Source organism: Typopeltis vanoorti, chromosome 16, assembly GCF_054136105.1.
Source record: "Typopeltis vanoorti isolate ZY-2024b chromosome 16, IOZ_Tvanoo_1.0, whole genome shotgun sequence".
NCBI lineage: Eukaryota > Metazoa > Arthropoda > Arachnida > Uropygi > Thelyphonidae > Typopeltis > Typopeltis vanoorti.
The window spans coordinates 43,356,594-43,374,975 of record NC_143564.1 but is presented as its reverse complement, the minus strand read 5'-3'; the positions used below and the strand labels follow the sequence as shown (position 1 = coordinate 43,374,975).

At 35.1% G+C, this 18,382-nt stretch overlaps 1 protein-coding gene across 3 annotated transcripts in view; it reads right to left on the bottom strand.

Moving 5' to 3' along the window:
• Nucleotides 1-18,382, bottom strand: part of LOC150097976 (protein phosphatase methylesterase 1) — a 371,474-nt gene that overhangs the window by 204,253 nt on the left and 148,839 nt on the right. For all 3 annotated transcript variants that reach the window (XR_016549609.1, XM_090406577.1, XM_090406576.1), the window contains exon 7: nt 16,460-16,545. Coding sequence is in view for 2 of the 3 variants with exons in the window: in XM_090406577.1 (XP_090262703.1) it covers nt 16,460-16,545 (86 nt within the window). In the remaining variant the exon portion in view is untranslated. The remainder of the gene's footprint in view (nt 1-16,459; nt 16,546-18,382) is intronic.

The window sequence follows — 18,382 nt, the reverse complement described above, 5'->3', positions numbered from 1 at the left end:
AAAATTAATAATAATATAGGAATATATGGAGAACATACTCTAAACAGAAATGGTAAAAAAATTTATCAACTTTGTATTTATAATAACCTTCAAATAATGAATTCTTTCTATAAACTAAGACATACATAAATATACCTGGGCAGCAAGAGGATGGAAATCAATATTAGATTATTTTATCTTAAATAAAAAGACATCAAAGTTCTCTTTAAATGTCAGAGTTCACAGAGGATATGAAATAAGTAGTGACCACTTCCTCATTAAAATAAAATTAAGATTACCACCTAAATGGCTACACATAACACAAACAGAAAGAAAATTTAAAACATTTGTTTATAAAGCTAGATTATTAAATGACAAATATACAATGGCTATATGAACAAAGAATTAACCAATACTTAGATAAAATAAAACAAAATGAAGAAATAGAAATAGAATGGCTTAATATAAAAACAATACTAAATACAGCAGCAAATGAAAGCTTAAGAAAGACCAAAAAATTCAATAAAAAACTGAAGATATGGGATGATATAATCAAAGAAATAGTCAAAATGAAAAAAGAAGCCTATCATAATGATTAAGCAGTAAAAGATTAGAAGATGAAATAGAATATAAAAGAATAAGAGTCATAGCTAAAAGAGAAGTCAGAAAAAGACAGAGAATCATGGAACAAATTTGTTTCTAATTTGGAACATGATTTATATAAAATAAGACCCAATGTATATAAGATTTTGAAACACTTAAGTACAGATACTAAAGACAACATAAAATTAAACACCGAATTGGAATCAGAAGAATTTCTAAATTTCTATACAGAATTGTGGACAGATAAATATTTTAAAAAAGATAACTGGCAAACATTTAATGAACATGAAAAGGAAATAACTAAGGATTAGAAATCAGCGTGAAAGAAACAAAAAATGGAAAATCACCTGGAGAAGATAAGTTAGGTTCAGAATTATAGAAATATGCAGGAATAAGGTTCAAAGAAAGACTCCTACTATTTTTATATAAAATCTATTCAACTAGTAACCCCCACCCCCAATAGAATGGAAAAACGCAATTGTGATCCCTATCTTTAAAAAAGGTAGTAGAGATGATGGAAGTTTATTTTGCCCTTGGTTAGACTATAATAAATTTAGTTTAATCCTTTATCCAAGTGTGAGCAAACAAAGTTTGCACCCAAAAATATTTTCAGGACTGAGGCAAGATGATGCCTCTGTTGGCAACTCATAGCAAAGGTGGACCAAGCTCTCATTCCAACACCTTTCTCTAAATCCAGAGTAATTTAATAATAAGGTGGTACGCCGGTTGGCAACTCGTATAGGTAAATATGACCACTCCATTGCTTCTGCCTTAGTGTCACCACTTCTGGGTCTGCCTCCCACTGACGAGACCTTAATAAAGGTCGAAACCGGTCTGGGTAGAGGCCCTTCCCTTAATGCATAGCATTATACATGTCTGCAAGGAGATGTGCTTTGCATGGTGGGAGATACTGAGACAAAGAGTGATAAGAGCTTGGTCCATCTTTGCTACGAGTTGCCAACAGAGGCACCACCTTGCCAGTCCTGAAGATAATTTCAGGTGCAAACTTTGTTTGCTCACACTTGGATAAGGAATTAAACTAAATTTATTGTAGTAGAGATGATCCTAAAAATTATAGAGGTATAAGCATACTAAATTCTTGTTACAAAATATATAGCATTATTTTAAATAACAAACTAATAAAATATTCTGAAAACTTTATTTTAGAAGTACAGAATGGATTTAGAAAAGGACGATCACGTATAGACCCAGCCTTTTACCTAAAATTAATAATAGAGAAAAGAAGAGAACACAGTTTAGAAACACATATTTTACATTTATTGACTTTGAAAAAGTATTTGACAAAGTCAAAAGAAGCATTTTATTTAACATATTAAAAGAAAGACAAATACCAAATAATATTCTAAAAGCTATCATAAGTATATATGAAAACAATCAAATTCAAATAAGATTAAATCATGAGCTATCATATACGAGAGATAAACCAAGTAGTCTGACAGGGATGTCCCCTTTCTTATTCTTCACTCAGTGAGAGGGTGCAGCACCATGTCCTTCCAGTTCTCTCTGTTGGTGGTTTTCCTTTTTGTTTCTGCATAGCCATGTGATCCTGTCCATGATCTTATATCTTCAAGCCATGTCCTTCGTTTTTTGCCTCTTGATCCTTTTCCCATAATTTTTCTTCTAAAACTGTTAATATCCTATGTCCTGCTGAACCTACTGAGAGGTTCAGCAGGACATAGGATATTAACAGTTTCGAACTAGAGACATAGGATATTAACTTTCGAACATGTCCTGCCAATCTCATCTTTCTCTGGATCATCTCCTATAATAAAGATCTCTGTGTTCTCATTCTCTGTAGGACATCTGTATTTGTCACATGTTCTGTCCATAGGATTTTCAGAGCTCTCCTATAACACCACATTTCAAAGGCTTTTATCTCTTGCCTTGCTCTCTTCTTGAATATCCAGGTCTCACTTCCATATGTGAAAATTGGCCACAGTAATGTTCTTATTCTTTTCTTTGTCTCGATACTCACAGAACTTCTGAGAAGATCTTTATTTTTCCAGAATGCATCTTTAGCTATGCCTGTTCTTATTTTTATTTCTTTATCTTGCTTTCCATCTGCAGTAAAGTAGGTACCTAAATATTTGTATTCTGTTGTATGTTCAATTTTCATATTGTTTATGAATATTTCTGGCTTGGATCTACTTTCTTTTGAGATTTTCATAAATTTGGTTTTTTTGCATTAATATCTAATCCAAATTCTTTACCTTCTTCAATTAGTAGCTACAGTAATTTGATTAGTTTGTTTCTGTTTTCTGCTATTAGAATGGTATCATCAGCATATCTAAGATTGCTGTATTTCATACCATTGATACTAATTCCTGTTTTTTGTTTTTCAATCTTTTTCATCACTGTCTCACTATAGATATTAAATAGATTTGGTGAAAGGATACAACCTTGTCTAACTCCTCTTTTTATTTTCACTTCAGAAGTCTCAGAGTTAAACAGCTGCATTTTCTATTTGGTGTAAATCATTTTTATAATCTTAAGTACCTGATCTTCTATGTCTAATTTATCCAATATATTGAACATTTTATTATGTTTTACCTGGTCAAAAGCCTTCTGAAAGTCTATGAAGCATATGTAAATGTTCCTATTTCTTTCAAGTGATCTTTCTATTAGTATTTTTAGTTCCAGGATAGCATTAATGGTTCCCATTCCTCTTCTGAAGCTTTTCTGTTGTTCACTCAATTCACTGCTTATGGCTCTTTCAATTTGTTTGTTAGCGAAGGTTAAAATAATTTTAGATGCATGGGATATTAGGCTCACAGTTCTGTAATCCTCACAATTTTGTGCATTATGTTTCTTTCGAATTTGTTTACAGATAGATGTTATAAAAACTTCAGGTAATGGTATTGTTTTATAGATGTCCTGAATGGATTCCACTAAATAGTTATTAATGCCAGTCAAGCTTTCAGCAGCTCAGCCGGAATATTATCACACCAAGGGGATTTATTATTAGGAAGATTCTTAATTATATGTTCTACCTCCTTTCTTGTGGGTAGAGTGGTATCTGTTATTACGTTTAACTTATGGTGTCGTGAATCATCCAACATGTTACCATTATCATCATCATAGAGATCTGATAAGTACTCCACTCATCTTCCATTTAACATTTCTTTATCAATGGGTATGTTTCCATCTTTGTCCTTGATGTTATTAGACTGTGTGTGTTTTGTTTTTCCATTAAGTTCTTTCACTTTCAGGAATGCTTCTCTGGTTTTGTTCCTATTTTGTAATTCTTCTATCTCAGTGCACTGCCTATTTATCCAGTTTTCTTTCAATCTTTTACATGTTTGATTCTTTTATCCAAAGTTTTTGTCCCCTTTCAGCAACTCTTTTTAATATTTATCTAAATGAAATAATAATTTCCATCAAGGTATTCAACTTTCTCCAACTGTGAACTTAAACTCTCCTTTTTGCCGATGACCAAATAATAATTACAAATTCTGAAGATAACTTACAGAAAAATATTTTAAATTTAAATGAGATAGCCAAAGATTATGGAATGATAATATCAACAGAAAAATCAAAAACAATGGCCTTAAAAGGACAAGATACAGTAAGAACTAAAATAATAAAAATAATAATAGATAACAAGATTTTAGAACAGATGAATTCATTTAACTACCTAGGATGTATGATTACATATGAAAATGAAAAAGATATAGACCTAAAAATTGCAAAATATTTAAAAATAACAGGTGTAATTAACTCTATATTTAAACCAAACCTAGTAAAAACAAACCAGACTAAAAGTATACAATACAGTAGCCCAACCAGTCCTATTGTATGGAAGTGAAATCTGGACAATTAAACAAAAACACAAAGTTTAATAACAGCTGAAATGAAGTTTATGAGAAAAACTGCAAAGTATACTCTAATTGAGCACAAAAGAAAAGAAGAAATTATGAAAGAATTAAACCAGGAATCAGTAATAGAAAAAATTAAAAAATATAAACATAAATGGATGGATCACATTGAAAGAATGAAAACAGAAAGATTACCAAAACAAGCTTTAAATTACAAACCATTAGGAAAAAGAAAACCAGAATGTCCTCTTAAGAGATTTAACAATGACTTCTAAAGCCAGAACAGGCCATTGTAGGCCTAAATCCTTGACAAGCATGATGATGATGAGTAATGTAAAAGGAATCAGGGTTGATAAAGGTGACAATAAAACCTATAAATATTCTGGATGTCTGAAGTAATGACTTTGAAAAACTGTGAAATAAGAGTGACAATCAAAGTGAAAAAAAAAATATATATATATATATATATATCATCATCATCATCATCATCAAATTCCTGCCATGTACCCTCAAGGGGTGTACAGGATATAATAGTACTACATGAAAAAAATTACATCATTATTAATTTCCTATCTACAATTTTCCTCCAAATCAGTCTGTTGCTTGTCAAGACTCCAACATTATCAGATCTTATATTTCTATCGTCTAAAGCACTTTGTACTGTATCAATCCACCTATATCTTGGTCTTCCTCTGGGTCGTTCTCTGCCAGCAAAACAAGTGTTCTCTGCCAACCTGGCAGAGAACACTTGTTTTGCTAATCTTTCCTCGCCCATTCTGATTAAGTGACCATACCACCTGAGATTAGCTCTGCTAACGCATTCCTGGATGCTGACAATGTCAAGTTCTTTCCTAATATCCTCGTTTTTAATATGATATTGCCATTGATGCCATCTGTTCACGCCTATAATCTTTCTCAGGACTCTCATATCTGTGGTCTCTAGTCTTTGGTCAAGTGTTTTACTTCTGACCCAGCTCTCAGATCCATAAGTTAAAACTGTCTTGTATACAGCTAATTTAGTGTTGCGACTAATTTCTCTCTTATTCCATATGAATTTATTCAATTGACTACCCACCATACCAGCTTTGCTGATTCTGTTGTCTATTTCTATATTTAATTTACCGTCTTCAGTAAAAATCGTGCCCAAATAGCTGAAATATTTTACTTCTTCCACAGGTTCTCCATTCACAACACAGTTGATATTTTCAATGATTCTGCCTATTTTCATTGTCTTTGTCTTTTTATTGCTGACCTTCATATCATATCTATTACAACAGCTATTCAATTTAGTCAGAGAATCTTGCAGACTTGTAGCAGATTTATTTAGAAGTATAACATCATCCGCATACAGCAAAGAGCTGACATTAACATCTCCAATTTTTGATATCATGTTTAATACCACTTTCCTTCATAATGTGATCCATATAGATAATGAATAACAGAGGGGATAATGTACATCCTTGTCTCACACCAGATTTAACATAAAACCATCTTCTTGTACTTCCTTCAATTCTAACTGCTGACTTACAACTCAAATAAAGACTAAGTATTGCTTGATATAATGCCCCATTGACACCATATAACTGCAGCGTATTGAATAGCTTCTCTCTTGGCACCTTGTCATATGTCTTTTCCAGATTGACAAAACTTAAATACAGACCCTTGTTATATTCCCATGCTTTCTCGACTATTTGTCGTAAAGTGAAGATCTGATCCTGACAGCCTCTATTTGGCCTGAATCCAGCTTGTTCTTCACCAAGCTTTTCTTCCACAATTCTTCTCAACCGTTTCTCAAGTATACTTGCATAGATCTTGCCAGGAACACTCAGTAGGGAAATACCTCTGTAATTCTCACATGCAGTTTTATTTCCCTTTTTATATATGGGTACTATGAGAGCTCTACTCCAATCATCGGGAATTCATCCCTCTGTCCAGGCTTTCTGAACTATGCAGTGCAGCCACTGTAAGACTCTTATACCACCATAATTCAGCATTTCTGGTCGAATATCATCTACTCCTGCTGCCTTTCCACATTTCAAGCCTTTGATGGCTTTTTCTACTTCTAGTATGGATATGTATTACTGACTGCATGCCTGGTCAGTGATTTTTACCACTGTGCTGTCATCATTGCTTGTTTCATTTAGCAGTTTTTCAAAGTAATTACTCCATACTTCAAGGATACCTTTTTCTCCCATTTTCATGTCACCTTTATCATCTCTAATTCCTTTTACAGCACTCTTTCCTCCATTCTTAAGCTTCTTCAATAACCTCCAGAATATTTTGCCACTTTCTTGATATTTATTTTCTATATTCTTGCCAAAGTCTTCCCATGACTTTTGTTTAGCTAGTTTTACACAGTGTTTAGCATTCTTGCATTTGTCTCTATATTCTCTAAGAGCACAAGCTGACTTATTTGACAGGAACTTTTGGTATGCTTTCTTCTTTTCCTTCACTGCCTCTTTAACTTCCTGTGTCTACCAGGGAGTTCTGATTTTTTTATCCTTACAGATAACCTCACCACATGCCTCTCTGGCAGAATCAATCAATGTTTTCTTCAGAGTTTGCCACTGAATCTCCAAGTTTTGATTCCTGTCCTCAAACTCTTTCATTTTTTCTTCAATAATCTTTGTGTATTTTAGCCTACAGTTCACATCTGAGAGCTGCTCAACTTTTATTCGCTTTAAAACTTTCTTACATGTTATTCTTTTCAATATGAAATTCAATTTTATCCTGCTCAAAACTAAATAGTGATCACTTCCAATTTCAAATCCTCTGTACACGCTGGTGTCCTGCACCAGGGAGAAAACATCACTATCAACAATAACATAGTCAATGAGACTTTTCTTATTCCTAGCTTCTTCTCTCCATGTGAATTTGTGCACATTTTTATGTTGGCACATGGTGTTAGTAATAACCAGTCCATGTCCTGAGCAGAAATCCAACAGATATTTGCCATTATTATTAGCTTTGCTCTTTTCTCCAAATTTTCCCAAAATATTTTTGTATGTCTCACAAGCATTTCCCACTCTGCTATTTAGATCCCCAACAAGGACCAACTTTTCCTTTTTCATTGTGTCAGTTGCTTTTTCTAAAGCCTCATAAAATTCCTCCACTTCTACCTTAGTAGAATCTTCTGTGGGACCATAGGCACAAATAAGTCTCATTGTCCAGTTCCCCATTCTCATATTTGCCCACATTACTCTACTTGAGACTGACTGCCATTCAAGAAGATTATCCTCGTATTTTGTGTTGAATACTATGGCTACTCCTTCATTTCCTTGATTATCATTGCCTGAATATAACATTTTGTATTTATTGCTCAGAAAGATCTCACCAGTTTTGGTCTTTTTTGTTTCAGTCACCTCTATTATGTCGATCTGGTACTTATCTTATTCCTCAGCTAGCTCCATTTCTTTGCCATTCAGGCTTCTTACGTTGATAGTACCGATCTTTAACTCTGGTGATGTTGAGTTGGGGTTTATTTTCAGATTTGTTCCAGTAGCTGACTTTTCGCTGTTCGCCCTGGTTCCCTGGCGAAAACAACAGAGGCCTTGTTTAACCGGGCGACGCCCCAGCCGGCATGAAATTTTGTCATGTTGTACCATCATTCTATATTTTGGTTTAACCAATAAGAATACAATTTGGTCGGCTAAATCCCAAATTGCCAGCCCATCCTCGTCCATTCAGTATCCAAGTAGATACCCAACAGGGTGCACCATGAGAAGGTGAGGATTGGACATTAGGTCAGAAGCCCTGGTCGGTTTTCCGCATTCCTTTAAAGGCCATGTGGAGGTCTCCTCTCAGTTATACAGCTTTGACCCTTAAGCACCCCTACCCCTATATATATATATATATATATTCTCGAGAACAATGTAATCAGAGCGTATCTCAATACTTGAAAAAAGTATTTGTAGAAAAAGTTATAAGAAACCTGAAATGTTGAAAGACAGCTGAAGTAGATAATATTCAACAAGAAATGCTACAATGCACGTAATTCAAAAGCCCTGGTCAGGAGGACAAATTCTAGATGATTTGAGTAAAACTCTCATAGTATCCATATATAAAACAGATCAATTTTCTACTTGATGTTCCTTGTAAGAAAAGGAAGAGAAACTTCGGGAAGACAAGTTGGATTCAAGCCAAATAGGGGTTGTCACAATATCCTTTTCATTTTAAGGCAAATGGTCAACAAATAATAGAAATATAACAAAGATCCATTTAAACTTTGTATATCTAGAAAAAAACAGGGCATACAATAAGATGCCAAGAGAAAAGATGATCAAAACACTATAGTTATGTGGTGTAGTTGGAACATTATACAGATCAATATATGTTGGAACATTATACAGATCAATATATATATATTGATCAATATATGATCAATATATATAGTCAAAAACCAAGTCGTTTTTGACTCCTGGTGATTCTATGAACATACATTCTCCATTCAGATCTGTCCCTGGCCATATCTTTCAGAATTTCCAAGCGCATTCCTGTTGCTTCTTTAACTCCATCCACCCATCTAATTCTTGGCCCCTCTTCTCCTGATTCCATCAACTTTAGCAAGCATCATCATCTTCTCCAGACTGTCATTTGCTCGCATAATATGTCCAAAGTATGACAATTTTTGCTTGATGATCACAGCTTCGAGGGAGCAATCCGGCTTTATTCTGTGTATCACTGATTTATTGGTTTGCTTTCATGGTAGTAGGTTCTTAGTAAGCATCTCCCAACCCATAATTCAAATGCATCTATCTTCTTTCTTTCACTCTTTCTCAGGGTCCAAATTTCACATCCATACAGTACCACAGGGAATACCATTGCTTTCATGATTCTGATTTTTGTTGTGAAGCTAATACCTTTGCTTTCTTTCCGAGTAATAATAATCTTCTAACTTCTTCAGTACAATAACCATCTTTATCAATTCGGTTCCTAGGAGCACAAAATTGTTAACTGCTTCCATTTTCTCCCCATCTACTTCAAAATCATTAAGTTCACATGTTGCCATAACTTTTGTCTTTTTGAGGTTAAGTTTAAGGCCATATTTAGCACTTTCTTCTTTAACTTTTAATAAGTTCCTCCAAATCTTCTTTACATTCTGCTAGCAAGGTGGTATCATCTGCATACCTCAATTTATTAATATTTCTTCCACCAATTTTAATTCCAACTGAAGACTCCTCCAGCCCTGCCATTCTTAAAATGTATTCGCTGTACAAGTTAAACAGGTATGGAGATAAAATACATCCTTGTCGCATCCCATTATCTATTGGGAAATACTCAGTTTCTCCAATGAAAAATCTGTTTGGACAGTAGCTTCTTGTTCATAATAAAGATTCCTCAGAAGGATAATGAAATGCTCTGGAACTCCCATTGTTCTTAACGCATTCCACAGTTTCACATGATCTACAGAGTCAAAAGCCTTGCTATAGTCAAGGAAACAAAGGTAGACATTCTTTTGATATTCCTGTGCTCTTTCTATTATCCATCTCACATTGGCTATTTGATCTCTTGTTCCTCTGTCTTTTCAAAATCCTGCCTGCTCATCTGGCATTTCTCTCTTCATGAATGGTTCCAGTCTTTTCTGAACGATCTTAAGTAAGACTTTATTTGTATGAGAAATCAGTGCTATAGTTCTGTAATTTTTGTACTCTCTTGCATCGCCTTTATATATCAATAAAGGTATATAAACTGATTTTTTCCATTCCCTAGGCCATGTGATCCAAATTTGCTGACATAGAACTGTTAAAATTTTAATTGCCTCTTCTCCTAGGGTTTTGAGCAACATCAAGAATTCTGGAAATGGTGGTGTTTCAGACCTTTGTTCAGATGTAATTTACAGTTGATAAGTATTCCATCTCCTCCTGGTGCTTTCTTACTGGATAGCTGTTGCAGTGCTCACCTCACTTCACTCTCCAATGGTACTAGCTCCTGGGTATAATCCTGCTCATCAAATTTCTCAGTAATTTTGGAGTCCTTTCTGTAAAGGACTTCTGTATACTCTTTCCATCTTTCTTTGATGTCTGCAGCTTCTGTAAAATATCCTTTGTGTTTACTTTTCAATATTGTCGCCTTGGCACTAAACTTCCCTATTAGTTCTCTGATCTTTTTGAAAAGATCTCTTGTTTTTCCTTTCTTGTTTTGGTCTTCTATTTGTTGGCATTCCTGGTTAAAGTATTTTTCCTTGTCTCTTTTGGCTTGTCATTGAAACTCTGCATTCAAATGCCATATTTCCTGCAAATTTTCTGTGGCTTCATTTTCCTCCTTTACATCAGAAGATGTAATTCTCATTACATCTTCTGACAGCCATTTAAACTTCTTCTTCTTCTTCTTCTACAAACTGTTGGAATATTCTTCTTTGCTTCTGTTTTAATTATATCTTGAATCTCTTCCCATAGTTCACCTGGTTCTCTTTCACACAAATTGAGTGTGTTGAATCTGTTCTGTATACTAATATTGTATTCAGCTGCCATATTTCCAAGATCATATGCGATCGACATTTGTGTTGTTTTCAGTTTCCATAATTTCACATGTATTGTAGCCACTAATAACTCATGGTCTGTTCCACAGTCTGCACCTAGAAAGGTCTTGACAGACTGAATTGCACTTCTCGATCTTCTTTGTCCAAGTATATAGTCAATTTGATTTCTGTATTGTCCATCAGGTGATATCCATGTGTATAATCTTCTTTTGTGCTGTTTAAAGCAAGTGTTAGCAACAAACAAAGAATTCTCTGCACAAAACTCAACTAGTCTCTTCCCTGCAGGTGTTACTAATACCTAAACCAAAACAACCTGTTATTCCTTGTTCCTCAGTCTCTCCCACTTTTGCATTCCAATCTCTGATAAGTAGCTATAATATATATATAGCTATTCATTGCTATTCATCATCTACATAGATCATTATGAAGGAAAGTGGCATTAAATACCACTAGATATCCAAATTGGAAATATTCAACTCGACTCTTTACTTGATATTACTTTACTCTTTAATTTATTAAGGGGAATATAATTTTTATATTCTTCTTAATAAATTAAATATTAAATAAATATCCAGTATTACTCATCAGGACTCTAAATAGAATACCTACTGGAAAAAAATTTTACATGAAAAATAAGCATTAAAAAAAAAAAGGGGGGGGGGACATGGAATTATCAACTGCATGTAAAATAATTCAATATTTAAATACAATTTATTTGTGAAAATGCCACATTAAATTTGGAAACTGCAGAGTAAGCAAAGCTGGTATACTAGTGGTATACTAGTAAGTAGGCAGTTGAATAAATACACTACTTGGAAAGAAGCCAACAGTCACCATAGTGTGAGGAACAAACAGCCAGCCATGTCCCCCACATTAACAAGATGTAAGACCTCCTTCGCTGCGATAACTGAAACAATCCTACAGGGAATACTTTCTACAAGCGCACAATAGCGAATGATGGGAATTTTTCAATCAATGATCAATGGGACCATTCTTCCTGTGGCTATGTAATGAGGCCCTGGACTGTTGTTTCCAATTCATCCTACAGAGGTTCATTAGGATTGAGATCAGTACTCTGTGGAGGCCCAGTTAAGTGTGATCATGTCCACATGTCTGCAAACCACGTAGTTACTGCAGCTGTCTTATGACACTGCCTTGCTGAATGATCAGTTCTGTAGAAACACCACAAAGTAGGATGCATTGCATTATCAGAATGTCCAGAATGTTCAGATAATGTTCATGGCACCACAAACAGAGGTTCGATGGTAAACAGAAAAACAGGGCCATACCATAACACTGCCACTTCTGAATTTCATAATTTGGGTTGTGCCCTCTCGTAAGAGACATTCACTTGGCATCCACCACACCTGTCCGTCTGCTCAGTAGAGTGTGTAGCATGATTCATCAAAACACAACTTTAAAAGCTTCCACATTCCACCATACAGAGTCTTTGGACCACAGAATATGACCCTGCATGTTGGTTTGGGTAATGTGGGATGAGCATATTGTAGTTTGACCATAGAAATCCATACTGTGCACCTTGGTTTTGAATGTTTTTATGCAGATTCTTGTTCCAGTCGATGTCCAGAAACTCTACATTCAATGTGCAGCCAACGAATGGTGGATTTAACATATACTTCGTAGCACCAAACAGTTATGTTTGATGAGTGTGGTGGGTCATCCACTGCAGGTAGTACTTGCAGTTGACTCCCTGCACTTCCATCTCAGTATATCACTGATTATTAACCTGGGATAACCCATTTTGCCAACAATTTGTGTTTTATTGTTTTATGCACAGATAGGCCTGTAACATGGCATTCTATCACTAAGTCTCTTTCAATCTCCATTAGTTACCTTCTCGCAGCCATTTCACCTGGACACAGTTGCACTGACTTGGGAGCATCATATTCCTCCATTTTATACCAGCTACAAACACATGACTTATTACATGGCATGATGCACCTTGTCCATAGGAGAGTTATCCACCGACTTCTTTCCAAGTAGTGCATATATATATATATATATATATGGAATAAGAGAGAATTAGCGAAAACACTAAACTAACATTGTGCAAGATATTGTTTAAATTTTATGAGATTTCTGAGAAAAACCAATGGCAGAATCATATTGAGATGAAGATAGATATTAGAAATTAATTGACATCATTAACATTTAGAAATGAGAGCATAGCTAATAAACTGAAAACTTATGTTAAACCAGCAAAGTTTATTGGACCCCAAAAATTCACAAATTAATATTCCCTCACTCATTCATCCTACAGATAACACTATAGACAGTCCTGCTTACAATCTTGCCAAGCAATTAACAAACTAACATGTCTAACACAGACGATTTCCTCTACTTCAAAAAAAAAAGTTGTTCATTTCAAAAGCTATATTAAAAAAAAAAAAAATATCCTCAAAAATTCAGATATGATGACTTGAATAATTCAGCCCAAGAATGCTGAATTAGTCAAATTCACTGTACATGCAGGTTATTTTACATGGAAAATAAAAATAAACACATGGGACTGCAATGAGTTCTTCCCCCTTTAACCAATTTCTATAGTGAACACAGAACAAAGCACTCTGTTACAACTCTGCAGAAACCCATAGACTATCTACACCAGGGATGGCCAACCCTGGTGTAGATAGTCTATGGGTTTCCTATGGCGCATGCACCAAAAGTAGCGCATTGGATCCCAACGATAATAAAAAAGTAAGCCTATTAATGCAAAAAAGTATTAACCAAAAACTGATATGTAGAAAAAAAGCTAAAACTTAGTAATTACTTCTAGCGATTTTATTGTTTCATGCACATCTTTTGCACATTCACTTGTTTGATCCTGAGGTGCCAAGCATTAGCAACAGCTGTGTGTGTTACGGGTTTTTGTCAGTCAGTTCAAAGCACAACTACAGAGCTGTGCTTTGTTCATCCTTTGTGAACATTTGTAATTTTATACTTTTTCGAAAATTAAGCCTTGTTGTTACATTCAATTACCCACCACAGTGTAAAAGAAAAAGTATAAAACTACAAAAGTAAATTCAATGAATAGTGGGAAAATAAGTTCTTATTTAGAGGGAATTCATTACAAAAGCTGTTTTGCATTGTTTGTGAAAACACATTTTCACATAATGAAAGTCATGATCTAATAGAAATATTAAGATCATGTCTTAATTTCTTTCTTAATCTTTCCCTCTTGTATCTTTACAGTGTCAAGGGTTTCTATTCCTTACAGCAACCGTTATACGAGGATAAGGTAGTTGGACCTATGCCTCCCGGCTATATTATGTCTGTAGAAGCATTATGTTCTCAAAGGCCAGTCTGCCTCCTTGTGGGAGGAAAAAGCACAGATAAACTGGCGAGAAAAACTCTGCAGTCCACACCCAAGACTGACTAACTTGTCTGAGAAAGATCCTAAGCTCCTCACATCAGCAACGGGAACTAAACCCAGGACACTCCTTTCCCAGGCATATGGTTGCATGCGGTCATGTCTTAATATTTCTATTAAGACATGATCTAAATATTTCAATTAAAACTGAAATATTATTATTATTATTATGCACTTCCATAGAGGCTGAAGACCTACTGCGAGGGACCCAATCTATCCACACAATCTATGATACCACTCCTTGAACCTATTAACAGAAAAAAGACTCACAATCGACACTGGCAACCTATTCCACTCACATTCTGCCTTAAGAAATTATCTCTCAGCAGGTGTATAAATTCTATTTCCTTCCTGCCATGTGATCTTTCTTCCTCCCAGTCTATATCTCCATAGTTGAAGTCTCCCAGGATAATCACTCGACCTGTACTCATTGTACTAATTTAGCGATGCATGTCTTCCAGATTTCCAGATCATGGGTGAAACTCCCTGGCCTATAGCAACAACCAACCGTATATTTTGTCTTACTGGCCTTAATCTCACACAACAGATTGCTTCAAATGAACAACCACCTTCCCGCCTGTCTCCTATTCTTTTTGGTTGCAATTCATCTGTTATCATCAACAGTACTCCTCCACCCCATTCTATTTTCTCTGCCATCCCTGAAAATACTTAACCCTTCACATTCAATCCCTGTAACTACATCATCTGCTGCTAGCCAAGTCTGACTAATGCCTATAACTTTTAGCAAGGTTGCACTAACCAATGCCAAAAACTCCTACATCTTGTTCCTGATACTTCTGGCATTGGTATATAGAAACTGCAGCATCCCTTTAGTCCCCCACCTACCTTTACTTTCTGAATTGACTATCCTATTCAATATTTTTGTTTGAGAGACCAGATTCCTCACTTGGTCATTTTCACACTCACTCACTTCATGGGTACCTTCACACAAACTCACTTGCTTCCACCCTAATTGCTTAAGTTTTCCTGAATTTGAACTTCAAGCATGCTCAGTGAACAAAGCTTCTCCAGACACCTAACACCCAAACCATTTAGATGCAATCCATCAGCATTGTACAAATTCATTCTTTTTGTTAAAGAGACTACATATTCTATATCATTCCTTTTGCACAATCTACATATACTCATTGGCTATCAATGCCCTCCTCCTCAGTTTGTCTCTATCATAGCGAGGTAGGAGACTTACAATCTTCACCTTCTCGCTTTTCAGTTTACCTCTTCTAACAACTCCTTTGCATCCTCCCTCATAGAATACTTCTAGCCTCTCAAATCATTTGTAGCAATCAAGACAATCATTTCCTTTGACTTACCTTTTTGCATCCAGATGGCATGGCTACTATCGCGAATTTTTGCAAAAAGAAGGAAATCTGAAGCTAGTGCTTTAGTCTGAGTTACGGAGAGAGAGAGAATCTTGTTTTTGTATTAAATCAATATATCATGTTTATATTAAACACATCTTTATTTGTATGCATGATCTAAATACATTTGATTCATTTTTAATATGTTTAAACAGCGAACACCCTAAAACCCATTTTGCTCCTTAATAATATAACCAAATACCCCTCTGCCCTTCCTAGGCACATTAGTCTTATGTCTTTCAAATGATTATTGTTTTGTTTATAGAAAAGCAACATACACACGCACCAGAAAAGCACAAAGAGACAAACGCCATCACCCTACCGAACAATACTGCTATTGTTCGGTAGGGTGAACAATAGCAGTATTCTCAAAATACTGACACATAAGGCAGTTTGGCTAAACTATGCCAAAATTCTGAATGAATGAATCCCATCCTCTCTTATATATATTAACATCTGAAAAGACAACCGAAGTGCTAAATAAATAATCTCCTATTAATAAATTTGTGCTTTTAAAGTACAAATCAAACTGGCAACTCTCATCTGTTCACGTATGGTGAAATGCCATAAAGTGCAGATTGGCATCTTGGCCTACTTGTGCTGTCCATAAGTAGGCCAAGATGCCTGCAGCTTGGCCTACTTATGGACAGCATAAAATGATTTATTACCATCTACCTGAAAGAATTAAAGAAATATGTTCACAGTCAGTACTGCTGGTATGCTATACATTAGACACCCATCACACAAGAATAAATCGAAGAAAAAACTAGAGAGCTGCTGGTTAAATACTCACCTTCTACAACATCAATCACTACCAGAGCAATAAGAGAAGGTATTAGGTTCCTATATACTGTATGAACTGCTATGGCTCCACCCATACTAGAAAATATTAACAGAATAATATAAATTGGTTCCCTTTTATAAATCTGCTTTTTACATTTAATAAATATATCAATGGAAAAAAAAATTCAAAATATATTTCTAGAGTAAAACCATAACTAAACTATTTTCCAGTTTGGATAAATTAATAAAGGCAGTAATGAGTACAGATTTTCTGCAAACACATACACAATAAATTTTGTCACATGAATTACATCTATGATATCAATGTTTAAAGCCAAATAACAAAATTAATAGAATGTATAATATACTTGAAGAGAAATTATATTCTTGTTTTAATTCTATATCAAAACATAAGCATAATTGTGAAGACTGTTACTTGAAATGTTTTGCCAATGTAAATATTATGAATACACATTTCAGCACTTTTTTATTATTAAGGTATAACAGTTTTCCTTAGAGCTGAGCAAATTTTAAAAATTTGGAAATGCCCCTTTTTGTGCCAAATTGCATAAAAATATGCAAATCTATTATTATTACATCCTCGATGGAGTTAGCAGACTCATTATGGGAGGTTCATTCAAATGATAACATATTTATCATACTGAAATCTTAAAATTCTTAATAAGAACTGCTGCATATTTATCATATCTAAATCTTAAAATCCTTAATGCGAACTGCTGCACGACAGTAGTTACCCTCCTTTTTTGAGGTGCTGCTCCATCATGCACCACTTGTACACCAAGTTATCATATGGTAATCTATCGAACGATTTTGCAAAGTCCAAGAATATCGTTGCAAGTGATTCTCTCTTATCTGACACACTTGTTACTTTACGGGGGGGGGATGACTGAGAAGTTCTGATAAACACCTAGAACAAAATGATATTAAAGCAACTGATACATCATAAATACTATGTCCCTTAGTATAGCATAATGCAAAGCACATATCCTTATGGATATGCATTATGGAAAGGGTCACTACCCAGACCAGTTTCGACCTTTATTGAGGTCTCATCAGTGGGAACCAGACACAGAGGTTGAAGTAATGCAGAAGCCATATTGTCATTACTAATGCAAGTGATGTAAAGTCATTAGCTTCTATATACGAGTTGCCCCAGTCCTGAAAATACTTCAGGCGCAAACTTTGTTTGCTTACACTTGATAAAGGATTAAACCAAATATATAATTTCTTGGTATCTTTAATTTATAGTATAACCAAGTGGAAAAACTTTCAATAACTTTCTCTGATCCAGAGTATTTTAATAATAAGTTGTGACACCTTTGGGCTACTTGTATATGAAAATATGACTTCTGCAATACTTCAACCTTTGTGTCACCACTGGGTCTAGCTCCTACTGCTGAGACCTCGATAAAGGTCAAAGCCAGCTGGAAGCTTGGGTGATGAATGGCAATGCTGTAGCCAGTGAAGTTATAACTGAGGCTTGGCTGTTGCTGTTACCCAGCTGTAGCCCAAGAAGTTATCTGAGGCTTGGCTGTTGTTTCCCCTCAGATGAGATGTGAGCGTTTCTGCTCGGTGGTGGGATGGGCCTGCCAGTGGATAGAGCCAATGCTGAGAGTTTTTCTCAGTGACGGGGTGAGCCTGTTACTGAGGGGAACAACCGCTGAGTTAAATGATCCTTCGAATCACTCATTGTTAGGTGATCTGGGGGATCTCATGAGTTTTTTGGAGAGGTAACGCTGTACTTAAACAGGGAAATCAGTGTGGGTAGTGACCACTCCCATAATGCATAGCATTATACATACCCATAAAGATATGTGCTTTGCATTATGGGATACTAAAGCAAGTGATGTGAAGTCATTAGTTTCCATATACAAGTTACTCCAGTCCTGAAAATAGTTGAACTATACATAAT